The sequence below is a fragment of the Electrona antarctica genome (genome assembly GCF_951216825.1).
Source record: "Electrona antarctica genome assembly, chromosome: 19".
Classification (NCBI taxonomy): domain Eukaryota; kingdom Metazoa; phylum Chordata; class Actinopteri; order Myctophiformes; family Myctophidae; genus Electrona; species Electrona antarctica.
The window spans coordinates 14,137,397-14,150,985 of NC_136800.1; the positions used below are offsets into that span (position 1 = coordinate 14,137,397).

The 13,589-nt window shown below is 41.2% G+C and overlaps 1 protein-coding gene across 1 annotated transcript; it reads left to right on the forward strand.

Moving 5' to 3' along the window:
- Positions 1-9,275: 9,275 nt before the first annotated feature.
- LOC306943860 (homeobox protein engrailed-2b-like) lies at positions 9,276-12,539 on the forward strand (the record flags this gene model as incomplete). The annotated part of the gene is made up of 2 exons (XM_079530371.1): positions 9,276-9,904; positions 12,154-12,539. Exons 1-2 carry the CDS (start codon positions 9,346-9,348, stop codon positions 12,537-12,539), a joined length of 945 nt encoding a protein of 314 aa, XP_079386497.1. The 5' UTR covers positions 9,276-9,345.
- Between the last annotated feature and the right edge of the window lie 1,050 nt (positions 12,540-13,589).

Consider the following 13,589-nt stretch of genomic DNA (forward strand, 5'->3'; position numbering starts at 1 on the left):
GTTAATTTCTTCCACTAAAAGGCCATGGAGCTTAAAGGATAACCTCAGTGTTGATCCACATTTGGTTCGATCATAAAGCAATTTATTAAGAAACAATCCTTAAAGTGATACTGATATATAGTGATATACTGTACTTAGTGCAGTACACAGTAAAATCCTCATTGTTCATCCATTCGTTTACTGTTCACTGTGGGGTGGGGTTAATTTTATGAATACAGATAAGAAAGGCTTTAATGTAAGGTGCTCGTTAAAGGAATGAGGAAGCGCTGCTTCTCTTGTTGCCCTGGCAACAAACATGGCCACCATTGCATTGAGTGCAGATGGCTCACTAAAATTGTGTCAAACTCACAAAGTGTCAAACTAGGTGTTATAGGCCAAATATGAATCAAGAGTTGGCATCTGTTTTGCTTATTTTTCACCTCAAATGTTTTCAGAAAATAATTTTGTTGACTGATAGTGGGTTATATAATGGGTTTGTTACCCCTTGCTGTGGACACACACAAACTACAGTGTGATGAATGAATGAATGAATGAATGAATGGCAACCATGCTCTGATGCAGCCTGACAGTGAGTCCTGGGTTCAATTCCTGACCCCGCCGAACCTTTTCTGCATGTCACTCCTGCATGGAAAGCAAACGGAATAATGAGAGAGATTCTGGATATGCCCAATGTTGCCCTGCGTGTACTGTTTACAGTACACATGTCACATGTGTGCGTATAGGCTACAGGTAACACACACACACACACACACACACACACACACACACACACACACACACACACACACACACACACACACACACACACACACACACAGACACACACACACACACACACACACACACACACACACACACACACACACACACACACACACACACATGGTTAGAAATAAGCATCAGGTCAGCCACATCAGGTGGCTGTGAACACAGAAGTGGGGGCTTAAAATACAGTAAGAATGTAACTCAAACTGAACTAAAAGATGCGGAAGCCTTTAGACAAATATGAGCCATGAGACCCAGTTCTTCCGTCGCAACTAAGTTACTCACATTATTAGCAAGCATATGCTTAAAAAATGAAGGACAACACATATTTCAGTAAAAGAAAGGGGGAAATCAGACTTCAGGTCAAGGTTCTGCCATGGTGTAAACAGGTTCGTATAGCTAAAGGAAAGGAGAACACTGGAAACAAACAAAGTTTGTGTTGTTGACTAACTTGTGTTCTGCAGAAAATGAAAACATTTGTCTTTGTTATACGAAAGATTATCATTCTCGACAGCCCTAAGCTGTATTCTCTGTAGATTGAATATTGTCATCAGATCATTAAAAGGCATGATTACATTTTTATAACAGGGGTATTAATTGAAAAACTGAGACTGACCTGCAGAAGCCAAAGTGGAGAGAGAGAAGCCAGAGAGCGACTAATAGAAAACTTCCCCAGGGTTTTGCAGACACTGTACTTACTTAACAACCAGATTCAATCAGCAAGATAAGATTAAAAAAGAGGAAGAAAATTAATTAGGGCATTTTAAACTATGATATTTTAGTGAAATAATAATATATGGCCTGATGGCTGAATGATTGTATGGGGGAGAAGCATAAAGGAACAGGGAAATGGTCTTCCGCATTAGGTCAAGGTCATGCCTTTGGAAAACCATTATTAAAGTAACTTGGTTCAACACTTTCTTGACCCAAGTTATTTTTCAAGCATGTTTTGGGAAATTAAGGATTTAACATTTACCATGAGATCACAATCTTAGCTGTCATGTTGTTAAAAAAGCCTTTTTTCTCTCTGTGTGTGTGTGTGTGTGTGTGTGTGTGTGTGTGTGTGTGTGTGTGTGTGTGTGTGTGTGTGTGTGTGTGTGTGTGTGTGTGTGTGTGTGTGTGTGTGTGTGTGTGTGTGTGTGTGTGTGTGTGTGTTTGTGTGTGTGGGCCCTATATGAAATTATTTGAGAGGATATTGTGGCCTGTGGATAATATTGTTAGACGACCATTGTTTAGAACTTTTTTTAAGAATAAATACATCGATATATGAAATGAAAGTGGTTGAGCCAGTTTCATACATTTTTAATCAATGCATCTAAACCTAAACACTTTTTTTGCCTTTTTTTCTCTTTCTTCTACACAAATATAAACACTTCAAAAACAACTGTATAAAGGCTGTTAGACCCATGTGGTTTGTCTCAGTTAGTCTGGGTGAGAGAGAGAAAAAAAAGTTATCCTTTCAAAATTAAAAAGCAATCGACCAAAACCTTTTCTTTGTCGTCTGGAGCTGGTAACTCATGCAAGACCAGCCATGGGCCCAGGCGGACAAAACCAGGCCGCAAAGCACGACTGGAGCTGAGAGAGAGGGCAGCGTCCCAAGCTGGCTCACTCCCCGGGCCGGCCTGCATGCCTGCTGGCTTTTCACGGGGGTTTTATCCACGGCAGGGCGATCATGGGGATTAAAGCAGTAATTGATACCCGTCAACAAGTCTCCGGACGGAGCCCTTTGAAGTAACGTCCCGTCACAGGCCAGGGAAGGAGAAAGTGTCGGGAGACTCTTTAGGGACAGTTGTGGAACTGAAGTGAACTGAGACGAAGAAGAGAGAGAGAGAGAGAGAGGCCTGCAGCAGGTAGGCTGAGGACTGAAATTATTTATTAAATGAATTAGTCTATATCTTTTAAACCACGAACCTGGGGGTGGGGGGTAATTAATTGAACTATATAAAAAGAAAGCTAGCCAATTTAGCCAACTAAATCATTTCATTGTAGGCTTCACTATAGTTAAAGCTCCTATTCAAGTACCGGTACTAGCATATAGGCCTACATAACTTGTTAAAGGACCAAACGAGATGTCCGGGAGGAGTCATAATTAGCCGGAATGCATGACATGACTCTGGAAACTTTTTTATGTTGTAGGCTAAAGCTGACTGAGTCATATATTGATATTATATTCAAAGGCTAAAAAAACTCAAAAAGTTTGCCAAGTGTAGATATCATTGTGTTCGGTTCGTTTCGCACACAACACATAAGTTATCCAGACAGAGAGAAAATAGGAAGTGTCCCCTAACCTCTGTCTCTCATCCTCGGCGACCCCCTCGTGTTTCTTTTCCTCCAGTTTGTTGTTCAAAAGGCGGACAGGAAGCGGAGGGGTCCACGGTGACCCCGGCTTTGTCTCCGGTCCGGGCTGATATCACCACGGACCTACAGTCTCCTGAGACCACGGCGATAGACAGCAGCGACACTCACTATCTTTGAAATGTGTAAGAGAGACTAGTTATTATGCAACAAAAATAAATATATATATATAATAATATATATATACCTATATATATTTGGGGCTTTGGGATTCGTTGGCGAGCGAGTTGGTTTATTCTTTAAAAAAAATCTATAGTGACTTGTCACCATATCGCGGTTTTACACCTGTTTTATCATGTTGTATATATGTTTCTCGTTGACGGAAGCTGTCTCAGACAGAAATACACAAATGTTTGGAATTTGCCAATTCAATTGCAATTGTCACAAGTCGGCCTAACGTCAAATATATAGGCCTATAGCTTGTGCTTGTGCAAGAAGTTATATAGAACATTGAACAAAGTATATGCCTAGTTTGTTCTTCAACAATTTACACGTGTGATGATAAATTAAAAAAAACTAAACAAGATTAGGTTAATCAACACCTGCTATAGCTAATATTACTTCACTTAAACCAGAAAAACAACGGAATTGAGAGTAGGCCATAGGCCTAAACAAGTTCGCAAAACCACTGAAAGTATATGTGTGTAGTGTAGGCAATGAAAATTATAATCTCGAAAACGGGTTGGTTAGTAGGCCTACACACATGGACTATATAATAATGGATGTGGCCTGTATACGAACTTTGTGCGTGCATGCCACATCAATTTTGGCATATAGCCTAAACAAATTCTATAGGAGTTGCACTTGCAACAAGGGTAAGAATATAGGCCTGCAACCGGATCATTTCTACACGTCAGACAATATGAATTAAGTCACTTTTCTGTGAATTATAGGCAATTGTGTTTTTCTTTCATGCAAACTATATTGGAGCTGAGGATAATTACCTGCAAATGAACGGATTAACGTCAAAAGTCGAAATGTTTAAGATTTCTTTAATCCATGCAGGCAGCTTGATTTTTCAAGTTCACGTGGTTTAGATATATAACCCAGAATAAATATAACCAGGATTTTCAGGTTTTCAATGAGAAACCACTTTTTTAAAGTTTATATTCATGGTTATTCGAAATCCATGTGTTTGACAAACTAATATAACAATACAGTCCGTGAGAACGGAGAAGGCTATAGCCTATAAAAAGAGCAATATATAAGTCCTATACTGTATTACTGTATATGTGTCCAATCGTTGTCAAGGCTTATGCCAATATGTTTGCCATATACTTTTATTGATTGATTCATTAATTGAATAACTGCAGACAGAAATGTACACGAGGTACATTCAGACATTTGAGCTAAAGGGATAACACAAAAAGTCCTGTAACTTGTTTGTTTCCATTGTGGTCCTATATTCAATTCATCAATAAATAACACCAAAATACATAACAAAATAATATAGACAATCGATGACTAATACAATAGCATGTTGCGCAGGAATTTCCCTGTGTAGGCTATAGACAAATCAGATTCCAGTGCAAACATGCTCAGAGAAAAGTGAAAAAACAAAACAAAAAACACAAGTGACAGACGCCGGGACCCCTGACAACTGAAGCTGTCTCTTCGATTTCAAGCTCCGGGCCTGACCAAGGCGTCCTGTCCAAACAGACCGCATCACACGGCGTCAAATAAATGGCCTGCCCTGTATGGCTATAGGCCGATAGCTTCTTTGGCCAGCGGCTCTGCCTCTGCTGCAAGTGCATGGGATGATGGGCCCGGGAAACACACAGTAAAACCCTGGGTGTTTATTTAACTTCGAGAGTGCATGTGTAAAACATGTCACAGTCTCTTGGAAGTTGTGCACTTTCACAGTCTAATTAACACGCAGAAGACGCAGAAGACGCGGCCTGAGGAGATGTGAATCAGGATCTGTGTTATCAGAACAGATATAGGATACTTTGAATCACACTAATAGAAGTTGATCAGACAAATTGAAAATAGTGGGGAATAAAACCCACCGCTCATCTTCAGTATATAGACTTGGGCGAGGTGCTGGAGTTAAAATGAAGCCAGATGAACAATTAAAGGGTGCCTCCGCATGCACACTCAAAACTGTGCTAAATCTGATTAAAAGAAAGCTTTAGAGTTTACACTATCCTATATTCAAGGCTATTTTAACACAACATCAAACACAAGAGATGTAGTCAATCTGCACTATAGGCCTATAGCCGTGAGAGACCAGCCTACGTTGGAGGCCTGACAGAGACTGGCGTAAATAACCTGTATGTCCAACGTTTTGGTATTTGTTTGTAAACTATATATAGTGACAAATGTATATTGAAAAATGTGGAATATGAAATGTAGGTGACTCGCACGCACAAGCATGTTTTCTAACATCTTGCAATTCACTGAATAAAGGCTCAAATTAACCACTAAAACCCTGTATGGTTGTGCCGAGTCCCTCAGCGCTTTACAGTGACTTTTCACTCTGAAAAGATAAAATATCTTCGCTGAAAATAGCCGATCGACATGAAGCTCACAATAGCAGTTGCAAATCAATGTGAGCTTGTCGATCGTGAGCTTGTCGATCTGCTATTTTCTACAAAAGTTTTCGCCAGAATATGGATCCTGGGGTTTGCCATAACAGGATAAGCAAGAAGAAACCAATGTTTCGTCAACCCGTCCATTCTTTATTGAATGTTGTTTGTTTGTCGTTATTGGCCAAGTTCACTTGCAATGCACTGTTGCACCTGCTGAAATGTGCAGTGAACAGAGCCGTGCGAGCAGTGGCGGGATTCAGTGTCTTGCTCAAGGGCACGTCACTATGTCTTCAGTAGCCTATAGAAACAGGGTATCATGCTATTAGATTATTATGCCTATATTTTAATCTATAAATAAAGTAGCCTATATACGAGGAATGTTAAGAAATGTAAAAATAAAAGTATCCTATATGCATCTGTATCCATCCTCATTCAATTCGAGAATTGTCTAAGAAAAATGCAGATAATTTGTTATAGCCCAAGTGCGCATTCTAACATAATATCATGCCTTGCCATAAAGATTATATTCAATAGCCTAAAAGACAAAACGTAAGATATGTAGCTTTGCTTACGTGATAGCCTATAGCTAATCCGGCTGTGACTGATTGGGAAATTTGGGAAAGTGATAACGACAATCTATACATTTAACAACTGTAACAGTCTATATCAAATATTATATATATCAATCACTTTGGGCTATTCGCAGTCTTCGCAGATAGCTATTCGCTATCTGAATTTCCTGCATGCGTAATGGGGAAGATGGCATGCATGCGTCACAAGTTACGTGTTTTCTATCTTTATCATGATGTGTAGGACCTAAGATTCTAAGAATATCTGTTTTAATGATCATACCGGCTTTAATTAGCTTACATTTGTCTGCCGCAGACGTGCAACTAAACACAGTTCAAAGGTTGCAGTTCATTTCTACAGAGCAGCTAATTTCCATGCACTTCTGCGGAAAACAGTGCTGGAGGGTGACATGAGTGCACGTGTCTGTGTGTGCCGTGCGTGTGTGTGTGTGTGTGTGTGTGTGTGTGTGTGTGTGTGTGTGTGTGTGTGTGTGTGTGTGTGTGTGTGTGTGTGTGTGTGTGTGTGTGTGTGTGTGTGTGTGTGTGCACGTGCGTGCGTGCGAGAGAGAGAGAGGGGGGGGGGTCGAACGTATATAGGTTTCAATGGTTATGGACCATTATTATTTAATGCATGTTGCTTTTCTTCTCCTATAGAAGGGACCAGCAGTCTGACAACTGGTAGGCATATCTGCCAAGTGGCCTCGCCTCGGAGCTGTTTAGCCTATTCCTTGTTCCGTGCATGGAGACTTCACAGTTTTAGGAAATAAATGATCGTTATTCATGACAATAGGCTATGGCTAGATGTGGGCATTTGTCCAAAATAGGCTGATGGTGAAATGCGTCGATCGGGGTCAGTATAGGAACAGACTATATGCTTATGACATTACAAATATATAGGTTAATTCAATTATATCAATTCTGGTCGGGAATCAGATTTTAATAAAGATACCGGTAGCCATATATGATGAATAAATGAGAACTGATTTAATACAGAATGGCTTTTGCCTTTTGCTTTTAATTATTGCAATATAAGCGGATTTTACCCTGAATGATAAAACCTGCTTAGCCTATAGCCCTATAGACTGGCAGGCTGTCATCCTCACATCCAACGCATGCCAACTCCCCCAAGCAGCGTTTGGGCATTTCCATGGCTACTCCTATACTCTAACTCCCCCCAAATGGCTTTATTTCGAATGTGTCGTGCTGTCTCAGAAAGCAGCATCGTTCACTGATTGCACTGTTTGCACACAGGGATTCACGGTGTCATTCTGTCACATGCTATAGTGTTACATCAGCGCCAGTTGGCGATGTGTTGTGTGTGCTTTTTTCTCGCTCTCTCGCTCTCTCTCTTACGCCTGGCCTGCGTTCTCATTCTGACCCGAGGCATGGGTTGGGTGGAGCAGAGGGGTGTCCGTTCAGCCCACTGATCTAACACAGTTTCTCTTGGCATCGCTTGGTATTTTTTAAAGCCCTCTGCTGTTAACACGCAGAAACCAAATATTCAGGCAAGAATTAAGGCATAATTTACTATAATTGACTATTGTGGGCATATATAGGCTATAAAGACCGTAAAGACGTCATAGCCTTATTATGATGAAGTCGATTATTTCGGCTAAATCTCCCAATAAGCTACCTTGCATCCACTGCACAACACAACCATGCATCCAGTAAGACTGCATGTCATGGCATCAAATGGGGATCATTTTCAAATAAACAAATAAATAAACAAACATGACCTTCGGATGCCGCCTACAGCAGGTTATCGTCTTCTGATTATTATTAGCCTATATCATTATTTTCTCTGCTTTATAAAGCTTTATAAAGTGCAGACGGTTTCCCCTTGGCCTAGATTTGAGACCTATAATAAATAGGCTAAATCATTGTATTTACTAAATGCCAATATGGTCTCTTCCCTGCATTGCTGCTTGTCCCTGCATGCTGCACCTGCTATAGGAATCGCTGAGTATTAAAGGCAAGCGTTAATTGCACGTTTGAGTGGATATGTCCTTTACTCTACACACCTTAGAAACAGCCTATCCTAGAACCACTTGGTTACTAGTGGTTGAATCCACATCCTAGATCGGGGGAAGAACACACCAATTTGTATTAAACTGCATAGAAGCTGGGAACGAGGCTATAGTTAAACTGTGTGGTTTTAAACCATGCAGTCTATAATATGTATTGTTATTTTACCTGTATAGTCGCAAGGACAGTTCGATTATATGCTCGAAAAGTCTCTATTAACTTGTAATAGGCTACATTTACAACACTCGTGGAAAATCTTTATGAATTATGACCAGATGTTGATTAAACTATAGCTAATATTGGATGTGATAGTTACCTCTTCCAACATGGTATCCCAGGGAAACAGAGAGTCTAAAACAAACAGAAACAGGGTACCCTCTCTCTCTTCCTCCACAACGCGGTCTCCGCTGACAACCAACTAACCAACCAATCACAGCACGACAAACCGCCCCTCCGGGCAATGGGACACGGACTGTCCCCTTCAGGGGATGGATGCGCCCCCAGGAGAATGCCGGGAACGTCACGTGACACCTCTTCGTCAACTTGACTGGTCCGAGGCACGTGTCTATTTGGCGCGTCACCGGGGAGCCTGGCAGCCAATCAGAAATGAGAACCAAAAATCCGTAGTGAAAGTATTTGAGCAGCACTTAGCGCCTCTTTAGCCATCGTAGTTTTTAGTGCGCTGTTGGAAGCATCAACCAGTGTGTGTGTTGTGTGTATGTATGTGTGTGTGTATGTGTTTGATTTAAAAAAAGAGGGCATTTTCAACAATTATTTTTTCATGAATGGAATGGTATATATAGGCTGTATTTTACTTTCTTTTTCTTTTTATAAAAAAAACAGAGAAGTTATATAGCCATGCGGAATAATAACAACACAGCCTGATTTGAAGTATGATTTGTGACACCTATAAGAGGCGGATTTTCAAAGCAAAAACAATATAGTTTATCCTGATTTATTATCGAAAACACAACGGGGGAGAAAAAAATAATTAAAATTTCGAGAAACAGCGGATTTATACTACGCTGGAGCAGCACAGCGAGGTGTTGTGAAAAGTGCAAGACAGACTTGAGACCTTTAAAAGGCTGCATCATCCAAGTATGGAAGAAAATGATCGCCGAAGCCGAGAGCGACCAGAGGACTCCTCCGGGGAGGACCACGAGTCCAACCGGGCCATCCTGCCTCTCCTCCAGGTACCTGGGAACCACCAGCAGCCCCACCACCACCACCACCGCATCACCAACTTTTACATCGACAACATCCTGAGGCCCGACTTCGGCCGCTGCAGGAGGAAAGACGGGACTCTGGCCCGAGAGGAGGAGCGCCTCGGAGTGCTGAGGACGGAGAGGAGTCTCCAGAGCAGGGCCTCCTCCAAGACCTCCGGCGTCCTGCAGCCGCGAGGCGGTGGCGGCGGGGGAGCAGGTGGAGGAGGAGAGGGAGGGTCCGAGGAGGACTCCCCCCGGTCCGACAGACGGGAGGCCAAAAAAGCAGAAATTGTAGCCGGTGACGACGTGCCTCTCAAGCCCCTGGAAGGAGGAGATGGTGGTGGGGATCAGTGCCTAAGCTCCGACACGGACTCTTCCCAAGCCGGCTCGAACAAGTCGATGCTGTGGCCGGCCTGGGTGTATTGTACGCGATATTCAGATCGACCGTCATCAGGTAGGATGTTCAAAAAAGCCGCTAAATGGTTATTTGTTTCTGAGAGGGGAATCTATTATATTATTATTCCTCTTGATGAGAGGAAGAGAGAGAGAGCGAAACACGGTTCCAATCTATTGAAACAACCTCAAACTATATACCTCCCATACATCATCGACAGCTTAAAAAAAGCAAAGAAATGGGGGGAAAGTAAAATGCAGGCTATATTTCACTCATCTTCAAACAGACGTTATAAATCTGCATTTATCGAAATTAATTAAAACTAATTATTAAACATAATATTTTGGGGGACAGCTTGCATTCTGTTCATATGCACATGGGCCATTCTTTCATTCATGGTCTACCCCCATTTCTATTAGATAGATTAATATTATCACCAGTGACACTTGACAAACCAATTATTAGTCCATCATAATAATTTTACCGCCAACGTTATTCTATACTTGTAACAATCAAATATCCATATTAATGTTCTGATCAAACGTGTTTATAGGCTATTCCCAATGCATTAGCAGGAAGCCAAATGGAACGATTTGACTAAAGTCTCGAATGTGGCTCCAAAATGTATAAAGTGCATCAGATACATTGATTTCGTTCGAACACAATCCAAAATATTAAATACGTTAAAAGTTGCAATTGCTAACAGATCTAAAAACCAAGTTTAACGCCATTGTTCCTCTCTGCTCTTTGTTAATATTCAATTAGCATATTTTTTGACAATGGGAGTGAGCCTAAAAAGTGAGGGTATATCCCATCCCAAAGGAGAGATTGGATTATAGGCTTGAAATGCATAACAAAATGAGTTCAAAGGTTTTCCAGAAATCTGCATAGAATAAACACGCTATTGCGTATATACATTTTATGCAGACATAGTAATTCGATTTCAAATATTGCATAGGACCAAGTTTTAGGCTATTAGCTTAAGGCTATAGCATTTGTCTCTATTGCTTAATGTGAACTGACTATTGCAACTTCAAAATAATGTTTCTTTATATTTGAAACTTAAAACCACCCAGTTTTCAAATCCGTTTTGTTCAATCGGTAAACTGAGCCTGTATAGCATTGGAAATGCGATTTCTTTTTTTCTTTTCTTTTTTTTCAATGTCAAACCGCGGGCCACTTGGCTGGAATAGGGCATGCAGGCTATTCCTTTGTGATTGTTTTGAAATTAAAGAGCAATATAAAGTTGGCAAAACAACTGTCCATTATTCCCAAGTGTAGATAATAGTTTGTCTGCAACGAATGAGCTCCACAAATGATAAAATGTGCTATGCTATATATAATATATACGTTTTCGTTTTTATCATGTCTTTATTGTTCTGTGGAGACACAAAAAGTTTCCATCGTCGTGCATGCATGGTCAGCCAGGCCTGTTTGTCCATATTGACGACAATAGAGAGGTTAGAAATGAAAAGCAATTCTAAAAGTGTGCAATGTGTGATTTATTAAGTGGAACTAAATATTAATAAAGTTTGTTTCTGGAAAATGTGTTTTGATAACAGATTTAGGCAATCTTTGTAATGCTTATAGCTAATCTGAATACATCTGGCCGAACAAAACATGTAGGCCTACTTTTGACTTGACATTTGTATATTCACATATCGCCATTCACTCCAAAATGTCGCTAATATAGCATATTATGTGTAAAAAAAAAAAGAAGTAAAATTGAGTAGTAACAGAGCGAGAAAGAGGCGCCTAACCCCCATCCTCCTTCCTGACTCTGACCCCACCCCCATCACACAAAACCTCCGTCTCTCTCTTCTTCAATACTACAATTCTAAAGTATTCTTTCTATGGCGCTGATTGAGGGAATCAAGGCATCCCATCCCATAGGTTGGCAATCCATGCTATATTCCTCCCCCTACATTTAACCCATTTGCTGCTGCACCGTCTACAACACATCAGCATTAAGCATTATACATTATTATTATTCTTAAACGGATCTGAGTTACAACGTATAGGCTTTTTTCCTCCACCATCTCTGCCAAAAAAAGCCGATCTACAAGCTCAAAACGCCTCTCCTTGCAATGCTGTTGTGAGCTTGTATATCGGCTGTTTTTGGCGACGGCCCCCCCCCCCCCCCTTAAGTGTATTTTTTATTTCTTATTTTTCCCCCAAAAAAGCGTTAGGACACGTTTGGCTGGAGATCGTGAGATGCGTGTGTCGTGCATGTGCAACTGTGCATGTTAGTTGTGGACGTGACGGTGTTTATATCTCTGTACCCCCCCCCCCCCCCCTCCTCCCGGCAGGGCCCAGATCTCGCAAACCAAAGAAGACGTCCAGTACGACAGCGGCGACGGCCACCACCACCACCACCGCCACCACCACCACCACCACGGCGCCGAACAACAAGGACGACAAGCGTCCCAGGACGGCCTTCACCGCGGAGCAGCTGCACCGGCTAAAGACTGAGTTCCAGACCAACCGGTACCTCACGGAGCAGAGGAGACAGAGCCTGGCCGCGGAGCTCGGACTCAACGAGTCCCAGATCAAGATCTGGTTCCAGAACAAGCGGGCCAAGATCAAGAAGGCCACCGGGAATAAGAACTCGCTGGCGCTGCACCTGATGGCCCAGGGACTCTATAACCACGCCACGGCGTCCAAGGACGGCGACAAGTCGGACAGCGACGAATAAAAAAAGAAAAGAAAAAAAAGGCTCGTTTATTATGCTTATGGTTGCAGCGTGTCGCTGGCTGTCGGGTTCAGAAAATAGCAGATGTGCAAGATCACAACGTGTCACCGTCGAACGTGAGGCGCTGTGAGCTTGTAGATCTGCAATTTACTGCATGCCAACACCAGCATGCAACTATAAGTCATGGCTTAAATGTCAATGGAAACGCCTCAACGATGCAATAAATCTTCAAAGGGCCATTATTGTCAAAAATACCAGCATTAATATTTAAAAAAGGTGAATGAGAGACAATATTCAGCATTTTTTTCTTTAAATAAGACTGAAGTTTTTTTTTCTCGAGTGTTTTACTTTTTATTATATTTTATCTGTTCGACTTTATTGACACGTTTGACCGTATTAAATGATAAAATTACGTATATGCTAAAAATCCAAAGATTTTGTTTCTGCTGCATTCTGGGAACTGTGAATTCAGAATAGCCTGATTTGTGATTTCTCTATACCTTCTGCTTTTTGCGTGTTTATGTTATTATCCTCTTCATCTTCAGTGTTATTTGTTAAACTCGTATATAGAAAATGTTTAAATATACCCTGCAGGTCTATTTGGTTTTGCGTAAAAGTATAGTCATTTTCTATAGGATTTGGGAATGTATAACGAGGCATTTTCTATTTGAATTAAAAGTTCTGCATAATAAGCTATGTGGTGAACGTTTGTAACGATATACATTTGGCATTGATAACGCCTTCAGTCAGTGAGGCAGATATATATAGCAGACCTATTCTATAGGTCTGCATTCCGACCTTGGCCCAAGAGATTTGTCCAATGCAGCCTTTCTTATAGACTGAGAGACCCACTAAAATAGCCTATAGGGGGGTGATACATGTGTGAAAATTGCGTTTTGTTTTTCCACCAATGACAATGATTTTCAATTGTGTTATTTGGGTTCTTGAAAAAGTTCCAAAACATCCAGGATTTGAGAGAGAGGGAGGGAGGGGAATGCTATTTTCCATTTGAAATGATCGACTTCAGTGGCTATCCGGGCTGATTGAAATGAT